Here is a 23716-nt window from a genome sequence, read left to right on the forward strand (position 1 = left end):
TATTTCATGGTGTGTTTTTTTTTCCATCGCACGTGCCCAGCAGGTAGACGGCTGCTGTACATCAGAGAAATGTCCACAAACCCCTGCCACTGCTGTCGGCGTCACATGGGAGCGGGGCTGGGATCCTCACCTTGGGCAAAGGCTTAGTGCTCGAGTAGAGGGGAAATGTCATCGCTCCCATGCACGTGTATGGCAGAACAATTTGTTCATTCGTGTCGGGCTTTCATATTGCACTTGTGATTTCAGTTTGCGGCGGTTGGTCTAAACGTTTTACTGTCACTGTCATGAGCCTCCTCTCCCCTGACAATAACTCTGCAAACAGATTACAGGGGGCTGAGTCAAAACAGCAGAGCTGCTCTTCATCCCGAGCGTGAAGTGTACTCCTCCGACTTTTAATTAAAGAAAGTGAGGAAATGATACTGACTTGCCTGCCCCCACTAAAAGGAGAAAAGAAAAAAAAAAAAACAACAGAGAAACCCCTTCCCCCTGAGAAGAGATGAATACAGTTCTGCAAGTACAGATTTCACAGAAAGATAGGTGGGGTTTTTTGGTTTGTTTTGTTTTTTTTAAGCAGCCTGGTTTTTAAAATATGTTTGAAATATATTTGCTTACTGTATGGAAAAAAAAAATCTTTTTATGGCCACATTGCTGTTTCATATGTTAAAAAAGTGCCAAGTATTTAAAAAAAACCCAATATATGTGTGTGTATGTATGTACGTTTATAATCAATTTAGCATGCTAGATGTAAAGCTAGTGACAAGGAGGAAGGCATCCCAGAAGTTCAGAGGCCGAGTTTTGGGGGCTTTCCAGGTGTTTGAGTTTTTGTGGTGTTTTACAGTGCCTTGTAGCTGCTTTCTGTGAAGGAGAGTTAAAAAATGGTACCCTGGGTAGGTGTTGTCAGGGGAAGGGTTCACTCCCAGGAAAAGCAGCTGCTGGTTTTGCTCTGAAGAGATTCGCCTTTCCCTACTAGCAGCAAGGCGCCGAGCGTCATGGATGAAATTTAGGGTTACAGACAAAAGCCTGGGAAACCAATGGCTTTAAAAAAAAAAAGTGTTTGAGAATTGCTCAGGCAGCTTTCTTCCCTCCCCTCCTCCTGGGATGTCACAGGGCCTTATGCTGGCATGGTTGTCAAGCCTACGTAGAGGCTCTGAACAGCTATGCGAGCGCTCGGGCTGGCGGGGAGTTGGAAATTTGGCTGCAGGCGGTGCCGGCGCATCCCGGCGTGGCATTGCGGGAGGCAGCCGTCCTCCCTGCCGTGCCACCCTGCCATGCGGTCCCGCCTGCGGTCCGGCCAGGCTGCCCCGACCTCCGGGCCCAGGGCAGGGCTGTCTGACATGTGACTGTGGCCTTTTTTTTGTTTTTTAATAGAGCCGGTGGAGATTTAATTGCTCTAAACTCAGAGATCATAATTCAGGCACTTCATAGAAGGAGGTGGCATGCCAGAGAGAGGAAAAAAAAAAAATCCTTGTCAGCGAATGAGGTTGACAGCTTGACTCCTGGAGCTGGCTGATGGATGATCTCAGAGTTAGGGAGGGCATGTTCACTAAAAAGTTATTGAAAATGTGGAGTGAAAGTAATTAAAATGGTTTCATTCAAATATCTGTCATATGTGACTTGAGTTCTTGTAGAACATCTAGCGTTTAGCTCAATTATTTTTTCCCAGGACAGGAGGAGGACTTTTTCCCTCCTTTCCTTTGACAGAAAGCTCAAAGCATCTCCAGTGAAGAGAGGGCTGAATCCGAACCCATGTCTGCTGGCTGCATGGGAGGGTCACTGCTGCCGCATCGCCAGGCTATGTGTTCTTGCAGCAAACGAGATCGTCATAGCTCATGTCACATCGGGGGAAAAAATATTTCTTCTGTCTGTCTGGAGGGCTGCCCGTGCTCCTGGCAAAAGCCGTGAAAGGCAAATCCTCAATGACATGCATTAAAATATCAAATGGGACTGTGCAATTAGATGTATGTCATTCAGCATTTGCCTTTCACGGCTTTTGTCACACAGGGGCAGAATTAGAGACAATTAAGCAGAGGATAACCTCCCCACAAGGGCTTTCTGGCACTTCTCTCATCCTTTCCCCATCGTTTTTCCTACTGCACGCTGCTGTGCTAGAACCCTCCTCCTGTTCCAGAGTCCGGTGTTTTGCTTACTTTTGAGATGTATGTAGAAGTCACGTCCCATGTTTATTCCTCTGATTGTTTAATTTAATTCGGATTTTTTGAGAAAGAAGTAATTTGGGTGCCTGTTCTTTGCAAAAGGAGGGGGCATGGCCTGGTCCTTCGGAAGAGCGCGGAGGTTACTGAAGTGCCATGCCGCAGGCTTGGTGCCTGCTGCCGGCTCTCTGCACTCCTCCGAAGCGCTGGGCTCCTGCAGAAGGGCTGGCGTGGTCTTTGCCCGCTGCCTTCCTGGGGGGAAGGTGCTGGCTGTCCATGACACCGCTTCCAGAAATGGGCCTTTCGTCACCTCCATCTGCTGAGATCGTAAGCCCAGCCTGTTTGTGTGATCCATCGCTGTGGTTCAGTAGGAACGGTGCTTCATTACAGGAAAAGCACGTAGCAAATGTTCATCAAGATGCTGTTTTGCTGTTGTATCTGGTTTCATGCAGATACGCTGTTTTCAGATTATACAGCCTGTAACAGTTTCTTAGAAATCACAACAAATATAGCCAAGCCTTGCTAAGCCCCTGGGTTTTAGCTGCGCGTCTCTCCTTTTTCAGGCTCCCAAGTATTCATTGCTAGCAGTGAGACATTGCATGCCTTTTTATTTCCCTTGTTGTTTTATTTGCACATTCATATGTTGCATTTTCTTCCAATTAGCAGTCTCTTCCTTGCTTCACTGTGTTTGCCTTCACTTTCTTTCTTCCTCCTTCATTTATGCTCTGTGGAGACACAATTGCTAATTTTTACTTTCTAGTGTAGAATAGCTGTTGTCTGGAGACATGCGCTTGGCATAGCTTTCCTTCTCAGGTTACTTAAAATACCAGAATGTCTTTTTAAATTTTTTTTTTTCATTTTTACTAATCTGTCTAGTCCCTGGGTGCTGAGGTGTGGGTATTTTTGAAGTGTGGATTTACCGTTCCATTGTCCATCCATTCCTAGTGGAAGCTTAACTCTGAAATGGGGTAAGGAATGTCACTGAGTCTAAAAGCATATCCCTGTGATGATGAGGTGGGGGGGAAATAATTGACTAAGAAATGGGACTGCTGGTGGTGTATTACGGTTAAGATGGATCTGCAAAAGTGGTTCAGAAGGGAGAGGAATTGCTCCCACTTGGTTCTCACATGTAGGTGACAAACACATAAAATGCTGACTAGCTTGCTTTACTGAATGCTTATTTACCAGAATAATCCATACTCCCTCCCTCACATGAGGGGGTATTTCTGAAAAGCAGGCAAAAATACTTTGGAAACTGAGTCAGTAACTTTTCTTCAAATATCCATCAAAACCAAGTAAAAGTGGAAGGAGCAAAACATTTAAAATGAAATGCTTTCTTTCAAAGGCGTGTCGAGGGTTTTCTTCCCTCTCTTGTGGGATGCTACCCACTTGTTCTCTATTTAACTGTAAAATTCCCCAAAAGAGGCAGGATATACAAGGCATCATGGTTTTGGCATAAAAACCAATGAATGATTTATTTGTATGTCACTGATAATTTTTTTAGTCCTGTTGCTCCTCCAAAGCTGAGTGCAGTCAAGGGGGGCTGCGGGACAGAGGTGGATTCAAGCTGCGGACATCAAATACTTCACAACACGCGGGAAGAGTACGCGGTGCTTGTTTCCCCAGTGCTAACAGGGAGTGCTATGTACTATAAAATTAACTGTGTTTCTGTTTGTCAAAACTTAATGACCTTTACACGATGTGGTACTTACTAGAAAAGCTGCTGCGCTGCCCTTATCATACAGCTCCAGGGGCAATCGGTAGGAGCTCGATAGCACAATGGTACTGATAGAACAGACAGGGAGCAGCTGGTGGTGGCCATCAGTGCTCTTTCCTCCGCTCTGTTCTGCTTCATTCTGGACAGCCCTAGCTTTTGGGTCTCGGGGCAACTGTTCCTTGGGTTTCCTTTTTTTACGTCTTAAAATTTAAAAAATGTGGGAAAATTCAAGGTAGCTATTTGTGATTTTGAGCTCTGGCTTAGTTAGCTCTCTGCATTTATAGGAAAGGGATTTAGCAGAGATCTGTTTGGTCCCCTCAGCTTTTTAGGAGCCAGCATTACTGCTGCTGTCTCCTTCACCTGCTGCTCAGCCTGTCTGGTGTTCCTGTTCCCTCCGTCGTCAGGCCGTGCCACCGTGGAGCCCAGGCTGATGACCTCCCTTCTGCTTTATGAAGAATAAGGTTCCAGAAGGGGTTGTGTGTCTCTCCTGGGGGAAGCGAGGGGTAGCAGTTTTCCTTCTGTCCTTAAAAGTGGAGAAATGTCATTTAATCAGAGAGGTGTGTCCCTTTGAATAGTTTTTTTTTTCCTTTGCAGAAACTTAAAATAACAGAAGTATAGACTTCAGGTGAGGTTTTTCTTTGTATATGATATGTTGCAGGCGTTGGTAGATTTTTCTTTTTTTTAAAATGTCTTCTAGGTGCGTATTTCATAAATAAAACAAAGGGTTGAAGTATGTCCTGTGGGCTGGGGTAGTTTCCTGGCAGAATTAAATTAGGTTCATTTTTGACTGTTACATTCTTGTTTCTACCAGTTTAATACCACCACCCCTGCCAGCCAACCCCCTCCAAATGAAAACAAAACATCTTTAAAAGTGTTGTGTTGAAACACCAGAACAATATAATTTCAATTAATGCTGCTAACAGGTACTTGATAATGGGCTCATATGCAGGAAGCAAACTCACATAAATGTCTTTGGTTGCTTAATAGCAATTTTGGATGGAGCTGTAAAGGGAAGAAGGAGCTGCTTTCAACCTATATTATTTAATCAGTTCATTCTGGTGATCTTGTCTTTTGACAGGCTGACAAACACATGTTGTGCTGTAATGTCATTTATGCTTGGCTTCCATAGTAATGATGTGTATCTACATCTAAAAGCACTCTTCTAGTCATTTATGAAGACCGTACAAGCTATTTGCTAACAGTTTTTGTTGTAACAGTACAGCTTTATGCATATGCTCTGTTATGTACCACAATCAACCTAATGTCCAGTGGCTTGTCATCTGAAAAGCCCATGTACCATTAATTACCGTCATGGTGGCAACACAGCGTATCGTGTGGTATAAATAACGACTGTTTCGTGCTGGTTTTTTTTTTTTTTTTTTTTTTTTAATTTAGAGACAGAAAACTGTGTTATGGTTTTGTGTTACCAAATGAGATCAAAATAGCATTTTCTTTGTGACAGCTAGCCTTAAAAAAATGGACAGGGAAACATTTTTCTCTTATCCTAGAGAAAAATGTTTTGGTTTGGTTTTTAAATTAACCCAGTTCTTTAGTCAGTAAGACAACCATGGATTGAAAATAGGCCTTGTTTTTGAGGCATGTTGTCTGTTTAATATGTAATGTGATACCTTGTCATGCTGTGACAATGTGACAGATGGCATTTGCACTATAAAACTAAATTGTCTTTTGTGCATAGCTATATAACAGCTAAATACAGTAACTCTGTATAGTATGCTGATTAATGCAGACTGTTGCAGATGTTTTGGAAATACCAGTATGTTTTAACTTGGCATCAAATGATTAATTGTTTTATTTAACGTGCCTACCAAGATTTCGGTAGCATTTCAGCATGTAGTGTGGTATGTAAGGGCGTTTTTGGTAGAAGGTAAATTTAAGGTTACAGACAACGGGATATGAATTTGTATTGTATTGCAGCTGTTTGTCTATTGCTTCTGGAAAACGGGTGAGGACTATTCATTGATGAAACTTTGCAGGTAGACTTGTGTATGAAGTTATAGCTCATAATAAACTGTTAAGTCCCATAGTTGAAGGAAAACAAGAGGTGCGGGTGAGCCATCAGTTTATTATAAGTCAATTATCGTACAGAATATTACCTACGTGATACTAAGGGACAGAGTAAATATTTAAAAGAGCTGAAAGTAGTAACCTTTTCCTCCTCTATATTTTAGGTATAGAACTCATGTTCTATGGTGGTCTTTCACGGTGTGGTTATACTGAAGTGTTTGTCCATGTTCAGGTGGCATAGAACTGGTGCATCTTGCTACCCCCATGGTGTTGGGGTGGTTAACCCCGTAGTTTTCTAACACTGCAATTAAACCCCTAGCTTTCTAGCATTTGTGGCAGCTCTCCTAAACGGCATGGTGCAAAGAAGAAAATCACTTTAAAGAAAAATAACAAAAACAGCATTCCTGTAGAAGACTGCACAGCTGAAGTTTGGACAGGCATGTTACTCCTGAAGTGAACAAAGCTTTAGCTCTGTGCCTACAGAACTACAATCCATGCTATTGCACGCTCTCATAAATAACACTGTCATCCCAGCGCAGTGAGAATGCTGCTTCGAGTAAATCCACTTTTTGAACTTCTTGTAACTTGTGTTTGTTTGTTTTGCCAATTGCCCTGGAAACTGGGCCTTTGTACCAGCCCAGGGCGGTTCAGCTTGCAGGGATCAGGGAGGAATGCAAGGAGAGGGGGGTGCCGGGTGGAAGTAAACCCAGTATCTGTTGGCAGTGGGAAGTGGGTGTCTCTGTGTGGCCAAGAAGCACCCAGGAGCAGAGTTATGTATTTCATGTATAGCTGAGATCTGCAGTGTGGCTCCCCAGCCCTGAACTGTGTGGACCGGCTGACATTAAGAGGTCCCTGTGTAGAAAGCTGTGCATACAATCATGTTGAAATCCCCCTTATTTAGATCAGTTAATGCTTTTGATATCTTTGGCTTGTGTTTGTGTGGTGTTGACTGCTGATTTTTCTAATGTGATGGCTTTGTGGGTTGCCTCTGACTGTGAGAGCTGGCTGGAAATACAATTGAATGTATTTCTTTTCCTAAGCTGCCTTGGGACTGGGAAACAGCCAACTAAAATAGGTGCTGCTGTCTTGTTGCAAGAACGTGGAAATGTTCGTACTTGGATGCCTTGCTGGCATAGAGTGAGTGATGTAGATACAGTGTTTTGGAAACGTCATGAAAGTCCCTTCACCCAACCACTGTATTGAACTAACGACGTGATACTGAGATTTGTTCAGATGCTCACCTTTGGTTTCCTGGTTATTCAGTAACTTTAATAAGGAAGACCATACTGGTATTCTCATCTATTCTTAAAAGCAACTACCTAACCCCAAACTGTTCCTCGCATTTTATCCATCTTCCCTTATGTTGCTGCTTTCTCCTTCTCTTTTCCTCCTCTGTTTTCACCCTATGTATTTATACTTACACGGTGTTTTATTGTATGGTGCATTCCCAAGTACTGTGATATTGTGGCACGTGTTCTGGTGCTCCCAAGACCTGCCCTGCATGTGCCCGTCAGCCATCTCTCCAGATGACCAGAGATGGGGTAGATCATGGCGTGAGAATAGAGTTGTAGATTGCCGCTAAAAGTGTATGTGTATCACCAAAAATGGTAAGGTTAGCGAATCGGTATCAATATAAATTGAGCCCTGCCTGCCCTGGAATAGGAAGTCTTATTTGCCAGGCTATTATGAAAAGCAATCCGCTCAAGTCAGTGCAAGCCCCCTGAAGTAAGCTAATTTAAGCAGATTTAACTGTTCTTTACACACACTGTTTTTGGTGAAAGGGACGTGGCCATTGCTGGAGAAGGCTCAGCAAGACTTTTGCTCAGTTAAGAACTACACTTAAGAAGCAAAGGGGATAGTGAGATGCAGCGGGAACAACAGGGAGAACACTCGGCAAAAGTTGTAAAGCCACGATATCCGGATTCTGGCAGGATCACCCCAGAGGGTACAGTTCAGCTCATTGCAGAGCTCTTCCTGCATGTGACAAAACAAACAAACTTGTAGCCACAGACAGATCTGAAAACACTCAGAGTGTGGAAGGCAAATAAAAAGGAGGCAATAGAAGTCTCTTCCATAATGACTGGGGAGCAGAGAGCAGAAAGGGCGCTTCTGCTTTCCCCAGCTTGTAATCGAGTGGACGCCCCATTTGCTGCTGCTTCTCAGTGCAGGTAGAAGCGGAGAAGTGGAATTTTTTATTTCTTGAGGGGGTCTTTTTAAGCAGCATGAAACTAAAATTGCAGTTTGCTATTGCAGCTTATGTGGAAGTTTAAAAAAGAATTCAGCAGAACTGTGAGGCTGACATTTATGTGGCTAAGATACACTTTAGAAGGAATGTTAAGATCTCAGTATCTCAGTTTTAAGCTACCGTTTTAATTACTAGCAAGTAGTAAGTGGCCCTTCTCTTAAGGGTATCTGGTCTTGATCTTAGAGCCAGGACTGTATTTAAGGGATGCTAGATGTCATTTGATATGTGAGTTCCTTTATTTCTGACCTAATTAAACAATCTGTTATCAGTGACTTAGTTAAAGCAGTGTTTATTCAGTGACTTTGAGCCGTTCAGTGCTTCGGTTCCTTTTGAACTTTAGCAGCAAATATGCACTGCGTCAGTCTCTGTAGAAGTTATTATTTCATGTAACTCATTTTAATATATGAAATCCTACACTGACTTATGATCCAAGTTCCTGTACTTTCAAATCTAATTTTAATGAGGTTTAGTTTTTTTTTAAATATTAAAAAATCTAATTTGACTTTTAAAACAAACACTTCATATTACAGGAATAAAGTCTATTTTTATCAACCCTGATTTATTCTGCCTAGTTATTCAGGCCTTGTGGTTGGTCACGAGTCCAGCTGCCAGGGGAGAAGGCAATGAGAGCAGGGGCTGAGATGAGCCCGGTGGGCAAGGGGCAGGCAGCCGCTGCCAGCTCTCCAGCAGCTGGGAAAGTAACCGGTCACGGGCTTTGCCACAAGCCAGGGCTCGCTGGCAACGTGATTTAGAGGTTGAAGGGCAGAGCTGTGGAAAAGCAGTAGAGGAGCTGTTTGTTCCTTTGATTTTATTTGGCTATCAGTGGCTTGCTGGTTCCTTGCTGGTTGCTGGGTGCTCCGAAGCAGCCAGGACTGAAGAAGGGTTCAGGTCTTCTGACTGTACAAAAGACCGTTTGCTTGCGCGGTTGCTTTTCCCTCTTTACATACATACACAATTGCAGTGCTTTGCTTTTAAGAAACACGAATGCTTGCTGCTTCCTGTAACTTGGTTAGCTTTGGAGAGTCAACCCATGTGAATGGATGTGCGCCGGACTCTGCTCCTGCAGTGCACCAGCAGACCTGTATGTCCCGTCAGCTGCGCCGGTGCCAACTCATTGATGGGGACAGGGGTGCCTGAGTGTCATTTGACACAAACTGTTGGATCCCCACCCTGTCCTGAGGCCTCCAGACCCTTAGTAGCTCTGATTGATGCACAGCAGAAAAGAATATGGTTTATCGCAGTTAGAGATAGCAGGAATGGCGTTCAAAGGGAAAGGTATCTGGGGGCAAACTGAATGCATTTGATATAAAAATGATTGAGTGGCAATAAACTTTATAACAGCCTACTTCAGCATGTGCTTTCTCTCCAGTGCTTGGAAGGAGGCTGCGGACTGGCCTTTCATCACTTTGGAGTGGATTTTGCAATTATGCTGGCCCTGAAAACCTGTAGAACATGACACCTATTCCCATTATATATCAGTATCTCTCATTTGTAGTTTTATGACTCCATCTTAGGGCACTTGTTTTAATTGGTTTCAGCTGATGATAGCTAACTTCAGTTATCTGCAATATTACTGCGTTTTGGGATGACGCTGTTGTGATGAGTAATAGCAGACAAACCTATATTTTTCCTTAAGGGACACAAATCATGCTTGTCTTCCAAGTGCACTGATGGTTTGGCAGGGTGAAAGGATGAAAAAAAATTGCCTTCCAAGTGCATGCAAGTAGACAACCCGAAAGGTGATTTTCTTGAGTCATATACTTCAGGTTGCTGGGTTTTACATATGGCAGGTCTCCAGAACAAATATTGCTTTTGGAAAACCTAACCAAATTCTGCCATAAGAGTTAAGTTACTGAGTATCAGGCCTCAAATGATATGCTTGATTTAGACTTCTCTGGAGTTTAAAAATTGTAAATTTTATCAGCAGTGGTTTCATGGAAAAATGCAAAGCAAAAGTCAAATGTTTTTTAAGAATAAACTTGGGCACTAGGGCTTCTAGTGAGGGTGAATTCAGCATAGAAATATAATCTATGTAATGTTTTTTAAAAGGTCGCCTTCCTTTCCTCGGGAATGCTTTGAAGGGATGCTGTCAACTCGCGTCGTATCATGGTGCTACATTACAAACCTTGTTGTAGTATCATGTGCTGATACTGAAATTTGTATTGTTTGTTGGGTCACAGTTTGAGATCTCTTTAATGGAAGGGAAATGTCAAAAGGAATCTAACAAAAGGGGAGAGAAAATGTAAATTGAGTCATTTAACTTCTCCCTGCCAGTCTCAGGCTGGCTAGAAGAGACATTTTAATGCAAAAATTGGTGCTTAGTTTCAGCTTTTGCTTTGTGGGTTCCATATTAGGAAGAAAACCAGTTCGCTGCATCTTCCCTACAAAAAAAAAAACACACCACCAGACTTCTGCTTTATAGGTGGTGTTTTAGAAACGACGTACGAAAACTGCAGCATGTGGCCACCATGCAGCCACTTCTGACTCCAAGTCAGGAGACATTTGGTGTAGTTCAGAATGGGTAAGAGCAAACTTTGACTGGAAAAAGAAGAGAGTGATAGAGATGTAGTGATATGATGGAGACTTTGGATTAGGCTGTTTGAAAATGGCCAGTCAGAGCGATTAGATTAGAATCGGAAGCACTGAAAGGTTCAAGAGCTCACTGGCAGGCGATAGATTGCACTCAGTCATAGTGCCCAAGCGAGCGGTGAATAAATGGCCTTGCAGGGAGGGAGCGTTTGGCCCCGGCTGTGGCCGAGGTGCTGGTCCTCAGAGCGGACAGCTTGCCAGAGGAGGTGTCTTGCTCCTGCTCTGGTTATGCTTCGTTGTCTCTTTGAGGCTGAGCTTGGTTGAATGCTTGGTTATGCGATGAGTAAGTGCATTGATGGTGCTAAACGGTGATTTTCCTGAAAAGAGAGGTCTGAAATGGTGTAACACTGATCTACTACTGGTGGAAAGTTTTGAACTGCTGTTGTTAGTAAGCATTTTTGGTTCAGTACTCTTAAGCCTTACTGCCCGGCTTATCTTGGAAGGGGTCAGCCCCATCCCTGTTTTCTTTCTACAGTGCAGTTACAGAAAGGCAGAATAAAATGCCCAAGGGAGGGGAGTCCTACCTGTGTTTCTCTGAGGAAACAAAGCTGAGAAACGAAGCTTTGTTATGCCATTTGCAAAAGTATTTTGGTGGAGAGATGGGAAGGCATTCTCCTGGACAAAATTGCAGCTCATCTGGTAATAAGCTCTTAAAACACTGAATAAATACTGAGTTGATGAAATTCTTCGTAGTTTTCCTCGCTCTCATCCCAAAGCCTACTGAAGAATATATTGCTGTTTTAATTCTTCCGTAAGTCTGAGCGGCTTCACTGTCTGTCTGCTGTTGTTTGTAAGAGTCAAATTATTTTAGTCATTCGAGTAGAGTATGCAAAATTTGGTAAACAGTATGCTTGTATAAGGCCCAATGCTTTCTTCCATCTCTGTGACTCTGCTTGCGGTAGTATTCCTCCAGGAAAGAAAAGGCACAAAAGGGAAGGCAGCTGTGGCAGACGTTTCCCCTGCCTTGTGTACCTTTGCTAGCAGTCTGGAGTTTCTGTAGTTGAGTGACATTTGGCTAGAAGACTCAGAATTGAGAAACAGACGTTTGATGTTCAGCCCTTTGGAATTTAGGATTTGTTTTAAAAGGATCATAAATTGCAGTAGTTGGAAGCAGCAGAATGAAGAGCAAGACAGACAAATTGACCAAACGGCAGCTTAATTTTACATTGATCTAAAGAGAAATACAAAAGGCTCTCATCTATGCCAGTCAAGAGGAGTTCTGTAAAACAGGGATAAGTTTATGACTCTAAACTGTGTCCCTTTTTGAGGAAGGGATGTGACAAGATTATAAATACGATTGCAGACACCCATAGTGTAGTTATTTAGTATAGAGGGCTTACAGTTAACCAAATTAGAAACACACAATCAGGCAGGTTCTTGCTGGATACCTCCATGCAAAATCGATGTCAGCATATCTCTCTGCAAGATGGCTGCTTTGGGCATCAACTTTCTACTGTTAGTGTCACACATGAATTATTTTTATAAAATCCATTTGGCACTGATAATGCAGGTTTTAAATATTGTGTACTACTTTGTCACATTTGCAGGACTTCTCACTAATGGCCAATCTAAAGGATTAGGACCGGGATCAGAACAGCTGGAGAATGAGAAGGACGATGCATCGCAAGTGTCCTCAACGAGCAACGATGTTAGTTCTTCAGATTTTGAAGAAGGGCCCTCGAGGAAAAGGTCAGTAGTGCATTATGACTAAAGTATAGCCTTTCTGCTTTGTCCCTGTTGTGCTAAAAGGTTGTGATTACGTTATCAGTAGGGTATGGTTGCACATACTGCCCTACCGTAAACAGACTTCCCAGTGTGAAGTCCTGCTAGTAACAGTGAGGATATAGTAAATTTTGCTTCATCCATCGGTGTAGATGGTTCTTGTTGTTGCTTTGGAAAGCATGGAAAAGCAGTTGTTGTTTTGGAGTAGGCAATTGCTAAATGAAATGCCTTAAGACTCTCTCCCCTCCTGCCCTCTCTCCTCCTCCCCTGGCTTTGGCCTTTCAGGGATGCGTCAATACGTAATGTGTGTGTAATTTCAAACATCACTGAAGTAGTGAGTGTTACTGTTGTTATTTTCAATTTTCTGTGAATGAAACAATGTGAAGTTAACAAAACAAACACAAACCCTGGCTGCTACTGAGAAGAGAAACTGTACAGGAAGGCAGTGTGGTGGATATCGGTTGCAAAGAACTACTTTGAGACATTGCTGTAGCAAGCTGCCTCCTCTTTCCTAGAAGTCAGCTGAGGTCCTTGTTGAACTCTTATGAGTTCTTATCCTGAATGTGCAAAATGTGGGTTAAAATTGTAGGACTCAAGCCAATCTATTACAGAAAATATGCTGAGAATGCAGGAGGCTGGGAGTTGTGCTCTGTGTGAAGTAAGAACCAAAACAGGCTGTCAGAAAAATGCCATGTAAAAGAGAAATGGAAAATGCTTCCTCAACCTTTTTACTGCGTGCTCCTGCATTCTCCTTGCATCCTAGTCCCAAGCCAAATGGACCGTAAAATAAAGTTCTCTTTCAAACAAAAATATTATTCCTGTTTTCTACATGCGCTTATGATTCTCCTGAGAAGCCCGATGGGGTGAGGAGAGTGGTGCTTTCCTGACACCCCCCTGTTCCAGTTCCCGTGTCCCGCACCCCTGCTGCCCACAACCTTGTCTACTCCCTGAGCAACACACTCAAAGTCTAGTTAATATGCCCACTTAGCTCCTCTGGTGTATCAGAATAAAATTTGTGTTATCTTCTCTACTGGTAGAAATTTTGTAAGGCTTACTGAGTCCTACTGCTGGTCAGGGGAAAATTATTTGTGTTTACTTTTGGCTTTATGAGACATAATGGAGGCTTGAAAATTATTTCTGCTTAGAAATGAAGGTGACAGCCACTGGAGGTGTGATCCTGAGAGACAGTGGTCATTGTTTCACAGCGTTGCCATTGCTGCTTGCACGTTATCTTAAGGAATTTTTGCTGCCCTCTGTGCTTGCTTTGTGCCCTCGTTCCATAGCCGTGCTGACACAACTGGTTGCAGGGTCACACCATGAGTACATTCAAGGAGCTGGTTAGGATTAAAAATAATAGCAAGAGGAACAAGGATTGATGCTTTTTGCCAGGGTTCTTTATTTTTAACCTGCCTGAATTTTAATCTCTTGTTCACAGCGCGGCTGCAGGAGCAGCCACCGGTGCAACCAAGGGGGCATCCCCTTTCTCTCTTCGGGCTGGCAAAGAGCAGGAGGGCTTGTCCCTCACACTGTCCCTGCTTCTGCTGCCCCGCACAGTCCAGCTTCCAAATGGAGTGGGATTGCTACATCACTGTCCCAAGAAACTGCATTTGAGTATTGTGGGTGACTTTTTTTTTGAAGGAATATTTGCTAGTTTTTGGCTGTGGGAATTCAGACATTTGAGAAGCAGCTGGGTGGTTCAGGCCTCATAATAGGAAACTCAGTGCCTTTGGTATTTTGCAGGCAAAAAAACCCATCCCCAAAACAGAAGCTAAGATGAGAAATACCTTTCTGGCTTTTGTGGAACACAAGGCACCGTTTCAGTTCTTCATGCCTTGTGAACTGTTGAAATAGTAGTAGGTTTGTTGCTGCAGTTTGCTGCGAAGGAGAACGTTCCTGTTCTGTTTCCATTTACACCCAGCACAGACTCTTACCTACATTTTTTCCTCCCCCAGCTTCCCTTTTGCAGACAGACCTCCTCTGGCCGCCTCCTCTTAAGCTGTGTTGCAGCATGTTGAGTGCTTTTATGTCTTCCTCTATTTCCTTTTAGGTTTTTTGTTTTGTTTAGCTGAGTATGTAAGGTTTCCTTGATCCAGGTCTCATCTTGGGATCCCACAAAGAGTTGTGGCAGGAATACTGGCCGGACAAAGGGTATGCAGGAGTATGAGGAGGCGGGATGGGACTGAAATGGGATCTACAGGTTGACTGCCTCAGCTCATCAAGTTTTGAGAAATTGTACCCTCCTTGTCTTCCTCCTGGCCTTCCTCAAAATCAAGCTTTTCAATTGTCTGTTCAACTGTGTGTACAACTAATGGCACTCATAGTAAAATACACGTTTAAACACTGTAGCTTTAGCATGTACTTCATGCAGTTTTTTCCACCTCCCCAAAATGAGTACTTGTCGTCTTGAAACACTGTGGTATATAGCTGGTGGCATACGCAGTGAAATGATTTTGGGGATTGATGCACTTATTGAAGCATACGTGTTTGCAACTTGTTCTGTACGATATAGTGAGTTTTGAGTACCAGGTTTCCCATGGTGTTGGAACCTTGCACATATGTAAGTTACTACATAGTTTTTTATGGGTTGGGGGGTTTTGGTGGGGATTTTTTGGTGTATGACAGGAATGTTTCTTTTGGAAAATTGAACCTGTCATCTTCTGCAGGAATAGGTCATCTGTATTTAACACCTGTGATGGAAACAAAAAGAGTGCTAAGCAAGTAAGCACAGTAAAGAAGGGAGACTTGTTTTAAGGGACTCTAGTTTGTTTAGTAGTTTAAGGCTCTGGTTTGACCTTGCAGTTCTTCAGTGTAATGGCAGGCTGGTACTGTGGAGGCAAACAGTCTCTTCCCAGTTGCTTCTTCCCTCCTCTTCCCAGCTGTCGTGTCTGGCAATCTACTGGCCCCCAGGTCAGTCAGTTCAGTGGGCTGATCTGGCAGTATTTTCCCCCCTGCTATAGCAAGTCACATTATATAAATGGAATAGGAGGATAGGTTCGTGCATGTGTGCAGCATGTGTGTGTTTAATTTGCATTTATACTTGGTCCAAACTCTTCCAGTTTCAGAGATGATTTGCACAAGAGCCTGGATGAATAGCAAGTGCCAATTCTTGTAGCAAGCTGAGTGGAGGGTGAGCTTGCTAGCAGTTAGCATTGCCTTGCGGTATCAGTATGCCACTCACTTCTGGCGTGGATTTTCCTTGGATCCATACTAGGCAGTGGATGCTCCCAGTGAGTTACTGGTCCGAGGACTTAGTTGTAGTCAGGTAGGCACTGACAGGCATCTGTGGGGGAGGTAAATCCCTGCCAGCCTGCCTGTTGACCAGTAAAGAGATTACTGCCACGTATTCCTTATTTCACACATACATACCAAGCTGCGTAACCCAGCAGTGGAACCCCCAACCAAGCACTGCTTCAGGTTTATCACATCTATTTTTTTTCAGTTTCAACCCTTTTCCTAGTAATATAGCTTGATGGAAGAGCCACACGTGCCATAAAGAGAGCTTCGTGATGGGAGGAAAGAGATTGCGGTTCTGCTGAAAGTATGTTGATTTAATACAATGCTGCAGATTTTGTTCAGAAACTCACTCGGATACTTTGATGGACCAGGCTTTTGAACATGGTGGCCTGGCGATGTTAGGCTTCAAATGGCTCCAACTAGTCTTTGTAGGTACTTTGTCAGGAATTAACACCTTTGCTCTCTGGGGACTGGAGGAAGCTTCTCACACAACCAGCTTGGCGTCCAACGAGGAAAGTCCCATCTCTGCTTCTTTTTAAGTGTAGCATTTTAGATTGCGACAGAAATCATGGAACAGTGCTAAAAGTACACGCAACCTGCTTTTTGTGATGCTGCAGGCTTCAGCTTTGATAGCTCGGTGGTGGTAAGGAGGAAAAGAATTACATGTACAGCTTTGCCTCCAGATCAGTCCAAAAATTGTAAACCCTACTTACAGAATAAATGGGTTTTGGGACTTCAGAATACTTAGATTTGTTTGAGTTCCCACTCAAAGAATGGAAAATACTTGCTTTGATCTGAGCTGTGAGTTACTACTAGTGACCAGGTCTGGAGAGAAGCAGGGGGTTAATCCTAAGTAGTAAATACTATTTTCAGCCAGTAAAGAGGTGTCAGTGTTATTCTGACATTTGGCAAAAGCTAAGCATTCAAATGTTACACTGAATCTGTTGTGTAATAAGTTGCTGTCTAATTGCCATGTAAGTGAGAGCAGGTTCTAGTTCTTACAGTGCTTTTGGGAGAGGGGAACAAAAGCGTTGGTGTGCAGGATTGAGAAACTATCGGGTTGGATGATCTTCACTGAATAAAGACCATTTAAAAAACCCGTAAAAAAGGTAATTGCTGAAGGAGGAGAAATGTAACTTCAACGTAGGTGCATGTTCTTGGTATGAATCTTCAGTTTCCAGCTATGATTCTCAGTTGAGAAGGTCAACAGGTACCAGGCCAAAGGAATTTTGAGTCACTGTGCTGGATGCTCGTAGATTTTTTATGGGCAACTCTTAAAGACTACAAGCACTGGCAATTAATAAGTGTGCAGAGACAGCTATATGTTCTTCTAGCAATGGTTGCTTACCTTGCTCAAGAAGAGAGGAGCACAGAGCAGACTTGATGTGACACTATGTTAATCTTTGGTGACAGCTGGCTATTGCTTGCTTCCTGTTACTAATCAGGTGGCTACTTATTTACATGGCCCCTTTCCCAGAAATGCACACAAGGAATTGCCAAATGCAGAAATGCATTTATCTTCTATTGTAAAGTTCTCTTGAAAGAAGGCTCTGAGAAGTGGGAGGAGGTTGACTGATTTTAATAGCTATTAAGCTTTAATTTTTTTTTTTTTTTTTTGTTAATTAAGGTTAGAATATTTTCTCCATTAAGGAAGACAAAGAGGTTTGTTTAGTTCAGAAGAAAAACAGGGTTGAATAAATTTCCCCCCCTTGCAGGAGCAGCAGAGCGGATGCATGTCCCGCCCTGGACCAAGGGTGTGCACAGCTCCGAGGAGAAGACACTTTGTCCGGTTCTGCTACAGGGAAGGTTGCTGGCAGCAGGAGAAAGGGACAACCCACAGGGGAGCAGTAGTATTGTAAGCTGCCACAGCTAGATTGGCCAGAAATTGCTTATTAGGAATCTTCTGAGGCCTTTAATTAATACAGCAGCTTTCTGCTAATAGTCTCAAGCATGTGACAGTCAGAAGTGTGGTTGTGTGCTACAGCAAGGCCAATCCGTGGGATGTGCTCCTGCCCCTTGCCTCGTGCTGGCTCCCTGCTGCCTGCTCCATGTTCCTGTTTGTCTTTTTAAAAAATCATTTTATTTTTAGATGCTAGTTTAACTCCCTGCACTGGCTCACTGTGGGGCAAGATGAGTGTCAAGGTTTGTCAAACAAAAACGTGGGAGTATGTGGCCAAGGAGATGGAGGCAAGTACATTGGTCTGCTTTGGCCGGTGGCCGCACAGCTGCTAGGCTGGCAGGGCCGTATTGCACCCGCAGCACAAAAAAAGCCAGTCAAGGGTAGGCAAGCTTCTGTATGTTAGGCAAGCTGCTAATTGAAATGGTTTCTTTTAGTGCTATATTCTTTTCAACTTGAGCTGCTAAAGACCTTCTTGCAGCAGAGCTGTCAAAAGATTGAGGGGACTTGGGGCTGGGGTTTTTTTCTTTGTCAGATTGTTTTTTATAGTTAATAATGAACAGTCTTTTTAGCACTAGACTTAGCACCTTCCATGCAAGATGTAAAACAAGGTCAGTCCTGTTCCCACATATGCAAGTTTGTGAGGGATTTCTACTTGGTATTGTAGGTGATGGAGAGAGCAGTGTATTATGACTCAGGTGTGAAAGCGGGAGACTGCTCGTGATATCAAAGTGTTTTTCAAGCACCTTTTTAGTGAGTAGTCTCTTCACTAATTGAAACACTAGATAATGTATTTGTGTTCAGCTGTTGCCTGCTACCACATAATGTAATCCCACTTATCAACCAGGTGCTTCTATTATTATTTTCTAATTTCAGTAGGCTATGCAAATCTCCACTAGTTATTTGCTTATGAAGAACTACATTGATCCACAATAAAGCCAAAATGGCAGTAAGATTTATGTATAATAATATTTTTTTTTTTTCCCCCCCTCTGGAAATTCCGATATGAGTGGAATATATTTTCAGTGCAGCACATTTATATTTAAATAACAAGCCTTATAAACAAAACAATAAGTCTATTGGAGTGGATTTGCACAGGAATAGTAAAAAGACAGATTACTTGCTTTATAATGCAAGTCAAGGAGATCATTCTATGTGGTTTGAAAAGGAAAAAAACAGGTGATTAATGTTCTTTCAGTATTTTCATAAGGAACAAACAGAAGTTGTTGACATGGATTCTTCTATGCGACAGGCAAAGATGTAACAAGGTACAAGAATCTGGGAACACTTCAGCTTTGTGGGTAGGCAGCTATGTAAACAACTTGTCCAAGTAGTGATTTAGTAATTGAGAAGGTATGATTTATAGCAGCTGATAACTGTTAAGCAAAGTCAGATACAAACCTGCTGGCCCTCACCTGCCACCTTCTCTTCAGTAGTCAAAGTTGCAGGAGGAGGTCTTAATGACCTTGAGTTTGGACTCACCCTGAGGAACCACGGAAGTTTCCAAAGCCAGACTGGGCGGGTGCAGTTGTTTTTGTGGTTCTTTGCATAACAAACCCTCTTTCAGCTGCTTGATGACACATCCCTACTGTCCTTTACTTTATTCATATGTCTCACCCCTGTGTATGACAGGCCAGGTGTTCACTGCTTAAATACCAGGGAGAGGTTGCTCTGAACCAATGTAGGAAATAATTGATTCTGCACTGGAAGACAGTTTCCCAAGGAAATTTGTGTGTCAATGTGAAAGAGGTTTTTTGATGCACAGAAGCAACCATCTCTAGAAGATTCTAGCCTGATGTTTGGGGTAACATAACTCTTTGCTGCATCTGATTTATTCTGTCATTTTCCACTTACGTCTGTGCTGTTGCTTGGCCTTCCCTTACCTGGATGTTACAGTTCAGCTACTAAGCAATGGCTCAGCCCAGTGCCCAGACTGCTGCCACTGGCATCTGGGGGAGAGGAGCCATCTCTCCAATTTGATCCTTTTAGAACCTTCTTGACTTTGTTCCTCTCTGAAAATTGTCTTTTTATTACTCTGCTGTCCGGAAAGTAGGGCATTTATGGGGAATCTTCTTAGGTGGCATTTCAAAAAGACAGGTTGGTATTAAAAGCATTTTCTATTGAGGACTTTATCTGGGCAGTCAGCGGGTGCTTTTTCTTCCCAAAGCCCCATGCTGCTTCAGAAGGAAAGTTACATGTGGTGGACATTCCCAGGGATTTTGTCATGTCAGCAGAGATGGGCTCATTGCTGTGCCCTTGGCTGTTTCTGGCTGTTGCTGCTCTTCCAAAGCCTCATCCTAAATAATGAAAACAGGGATAATTCGAAATATGTATGTTTCTTGCTTTGGGTCGTGTTATCTTCATAGGGAAAATGTTCATTCTCATCAAACTAGTATTGAGGCCCAGGAGATCTGCTACAGCTCACTACAAGGATCAGTTTCCATCATCCTGCAGCATGAAGGAGGGGGGTAAAACCCAACCCAAACATTCACGTGCATTATAAATGTCTTGCCACTTATTCCTCCATTCATAATTTCCCCCAAATAAAATTAAAATCAAAGACAGGAAGGGGAAAAAAAGGTATATAATTGTATTTTGAAGATCATGACAATGTCATGATTTTTTTTCTGTTAGGTTATTTTTAAGAATGAGATTCTATTTTAATATTTTGATTCCTGGAAATTAGGCATCTTAGCATTTGCAGTGGTCTTATTCTTTTGTAAAAGAAGAGATTACTTGATGAGAAAACATTCAGCACCATCAAGTATGGGTAAGATTTCACAATTAAATGAAACAGAATCAGTTGCTTGCATAAAATTAAAATTTGAGCTTAAAAAGATGTCAACAGATAGAAATAATTGTAGCGAGAATAAAAGGCCAAGAATGCAAAAGCAGAAACCTGTTCCTGAAATAAAGATGTAAAATGCTGTAATATTTGGCAGTAAGTAGTTCGCTGAGACTAAACTTAGTAACAATTTTATGAAGCAAGGCTACTTTTTAGTGGTCTTTTGAAAGATTAGGAGACAGAGGATATGGGAAGAGAAGTACAGTCTGAAGACTCTTACAATTTTCTACTTTGTTGTAATAGTGGGCTCCTAATCTTTTAATTCAGTCTAACATGTGGAACATGAGGCTGATTTGCCAGAATAAATTTTTTTAGTAGGCTGCATTCCTATAGCTTCTCCAGTCTCCAAACAAGATCTCCAAAGATCTTGCTGCTAAGCACTGTAAGACCTAGTTTGTGTTTTAACTAATATTTAAGAAAGTGATGATGGAAACATCTAGTTTCTTTTACATAGATGTTTAGAGGAGGTGTACCATGGGCTGTTTGCATACAACATCATTTCTGCTATAATTCTGACCTGTTTTGTATGTGTGCAGAGTTAAAAGCCAGCCTAGGTTAGAAAAACGTTGTCATATGTGTTCTGCAAAAATAATGATATCAAAAAAACAAACAGCACCATTACAGTATTTTAAAGTGGAAGGGTATCCTAACATTAAATTTGAAGTATATTTAGGGTTTTTTTTAAATTTTTTATAAGTATTTGAAGATTTTATTTATACTGTACGCTGGTTTGGCATGCACTAAACTATAGGAAACCTTATTCTGTGTTTATTTCTGTGGCTGATTTGGAGAATGTGTTGTGAGTGGTAGGAATATGTTCTTGATATGTTCCTTGCAAATGGCAGCGTGAGCATGGGCTACTGCTGATTCACCAAAACTGACCGCAGTGCTCTGAGGGTTAGTGTTGTTAAGGGTCAGATCAAGCAGATGTTACCCCAAGTAGGGAGTGGGTCTCAAGACTCCCAGGTGGATGGGAGAGGTGTGGGGTGGTGTGAGCACTGGTCAGAAATAGGGCAGTCCTTGTCACTGGCTTTGAATCCTCTCAGCCTTTTGTGTTCATAGAAAAATCACAGGCATTTTACATGTGTGGCCTAGCTTATGCTGGTATAGTGCTTTTTATTTTATTTTCTTCCACTGCTGCATCCAGTAGCACAGGATTTCCTGAGGGAAGTGAACTTTTTTTTTTCTTCTTAACCTGACCATTTGTATTTTTGCTATTTTAATGGTATGCTTATTGTTAAATAATTTGTACAGTAATGGCCATGTCATCATTATGTTTTGATTTTGTGCTTTCCTTCTTTGCTGTTCTCTCTTGGCATTTGTTCTTGGCTCTGATTAAGTAAACTAAAGCTTAAGGGATCATTGACCATGTGGCAAATTATTTGCAAGTTGGTGGGTTTTTTTGTTTTTCCAGTTGTGTTACAGTCTATTTCCACTGGTAGCATCCTTCTTTCAGCTTTCAGATGAGTTCTCCCTTGAGTTTCGTAGTGGTAGTTACTATGGAGATGACTGTCCACTCTTGTTCTTCTCCTCCCTTGCCCTCCTGCTTTCCTGGAGCTCCTGTGGCTGTTATTTATCTTTTCAATAAAGTAGATTTTGTACAGACCTCGTTTCTAGTATCTTGTCTGTTGCAACATGTCATTTGCCTGTAACACTTTCATTAAATCATGTAGATATTCATTTCCATGAAAGAAAAATTTGGGTTATGAGTAGAGAGTGAGGAGATCCCTAGTTAAAAGGGTCACTCCTGGAGCTATTATCTGATTTGATCTTTTTTCACAGTTGAAGAGCTGTTTGTTGGAGTCATAATTCTGCAAAATTAATTAACTGGTAACGTGTGTGTGTATGTATGCTGAGTGTCTAGGATAGCTTTTAGAATTTATTTATTTTAAATGGCAGCTTTCGGAATTCAATATAAACATATTCTGGTGGAAGTTAAAATTTCTCTGATGATGAAATGAAAACTGAGACAACACATCGTTAGCCTTTTAAGTCTGTGAGGCTTTTCTTTGCACCTCATCATAATTTTGATAGCTCTTTATACAGCATTATATGTTCCAACTTGAACATAGAAATGTGGATGTTTGGGTTGTCAGCTATTCTGCCACAGATAGGATATTTTCCTGTGCACGCGTGCTATTGTATCTCTGAACCCGTTGTCTTGGGGAAGCGTTATTTCGCTTGGTGTCAGTGGTTTGTTAAACGACTTAGAGATTTGAAATGTGCTCTCCAGCCAAGAAGTTCTACCACAACTATCTGGCTGAGGGTATGTTCCACCCAGAAAGCCGGTGTAGCTGCTCTGCTGTTTTGCTGAATGATAGTTCCTTACAGTAGTTGCATCTTCAGAGGTTTTCCCTCTTTCTTTATGGAGATCTTGCCCTAGGTGGTTACGAATTGTGATGTTGCACTGTTTTCCTTTGGCCTGCTGAGCACTGTCATCTGTGGCTTTCCACAATCAGGACCCCACTGAAGAGTCCCTCTGTTTTACAACTGCAAATCACTTGCCTCCTGTTGAGAGGGATGGGTTGAAATTACAGCCTACTGGCCTGCTGTACTGCTAAGGAGTATATGATAAGGGGGAGCAGGCTTCCCCGACCCCATTTTGTGTTGGCTCTGGCACGGTTTGCCACCTAGCAGAAGCAAAGTCAGATGGTTTTCTGCTGGGCTAGTGCGACTGGTCTCAGGAACAGGCCCCCATGGCACCTCAGTGAGTGCAGCAGAGGTGGCTATGGGGAGAAGGATAAAGAGAGAAGGAGCATCAGGCCCTCTGGGTGGTGGCAGGCTGCCCCATCAGCTCAGCCCTCCAGGTAATCTTCTCTAAGCGAGCAAACAACTTGTCTCTTTTGGTCGTTCCTCTTTCCTGGTGAGGTGAGGGAGAGACTCCGAAACCCTTTACCTTTTGTCTTCTGTGCTCTTTCATTATGCCTCAGATGATTCCGGGCCCTGTGACAATTTGTTCTGCCAGTTGTCAAGCAAAATGCGTATTTAAAAATAAATTACTCTAAAATTTTAATCAACTCTTTTTTTAGAAGTGAGTCTCATGTTTTTCTTTTGCATACGTCTAGTTTGCTGTGAAAGTGAGCAGCTGGGACTTTCTTGATTACTTCTATTTTTAGTGTTGTCTTCTTTACACCTGCGCATTGAAAATCATGAAGTTTTCTTAACAGGGATTGAGAAATCGTTCAACCCCTCTGACTCTTAGGTCAGAAGCCTGAAACCAAGCTGGCCTGCTAATTGCAGTATCTTGGTGTGCTTGGACTTTTTATGTTTGTGTTATGCTAGAAACATTGAC

General features: G+C 42.5%; 1 protein-coding gene across 2 annotated transcripts in view; it reads left to right on the top strand.

Annotated features, from left to right (window-relative positions):
• The window catches only part of JARID2 (jumonji and AT-rich interaction domain containing 2), a 224839-nt gene that overhangs the window by 112948 nt on the left and 88175 nt on the right, over positions 1-23716 (top strand). For both annotated transcript variants that reach the window (XM_075416852.1, XM_075416853.1), the window contains one exon: positions 12274-12415. In XM_075416852.1, the coding sequence (XP_075272967.1) occupies positions 12274-12415 (142 nt within the window). The remainder of the gene's footprint in view (positions 1-12273; positions 12416-23716) is intronic.

This window comes from Opisthocomus hoazin, chromosome 3 (assembly GCF_030867145.1).
Source record: "Opisthocomus hoazin isolate bOpiHoa1 chromosome 3, bOpiHoa1.hap1, whole genome shotgun sequence".
Taxonomy (NCBI): domain Eukaryota; kingdom Metazoa; phylum Chordata; class Aves; order Opisthocomiformes; family Opisthocomidae; genus Opisthocomus; species Opisthocomus hoazin.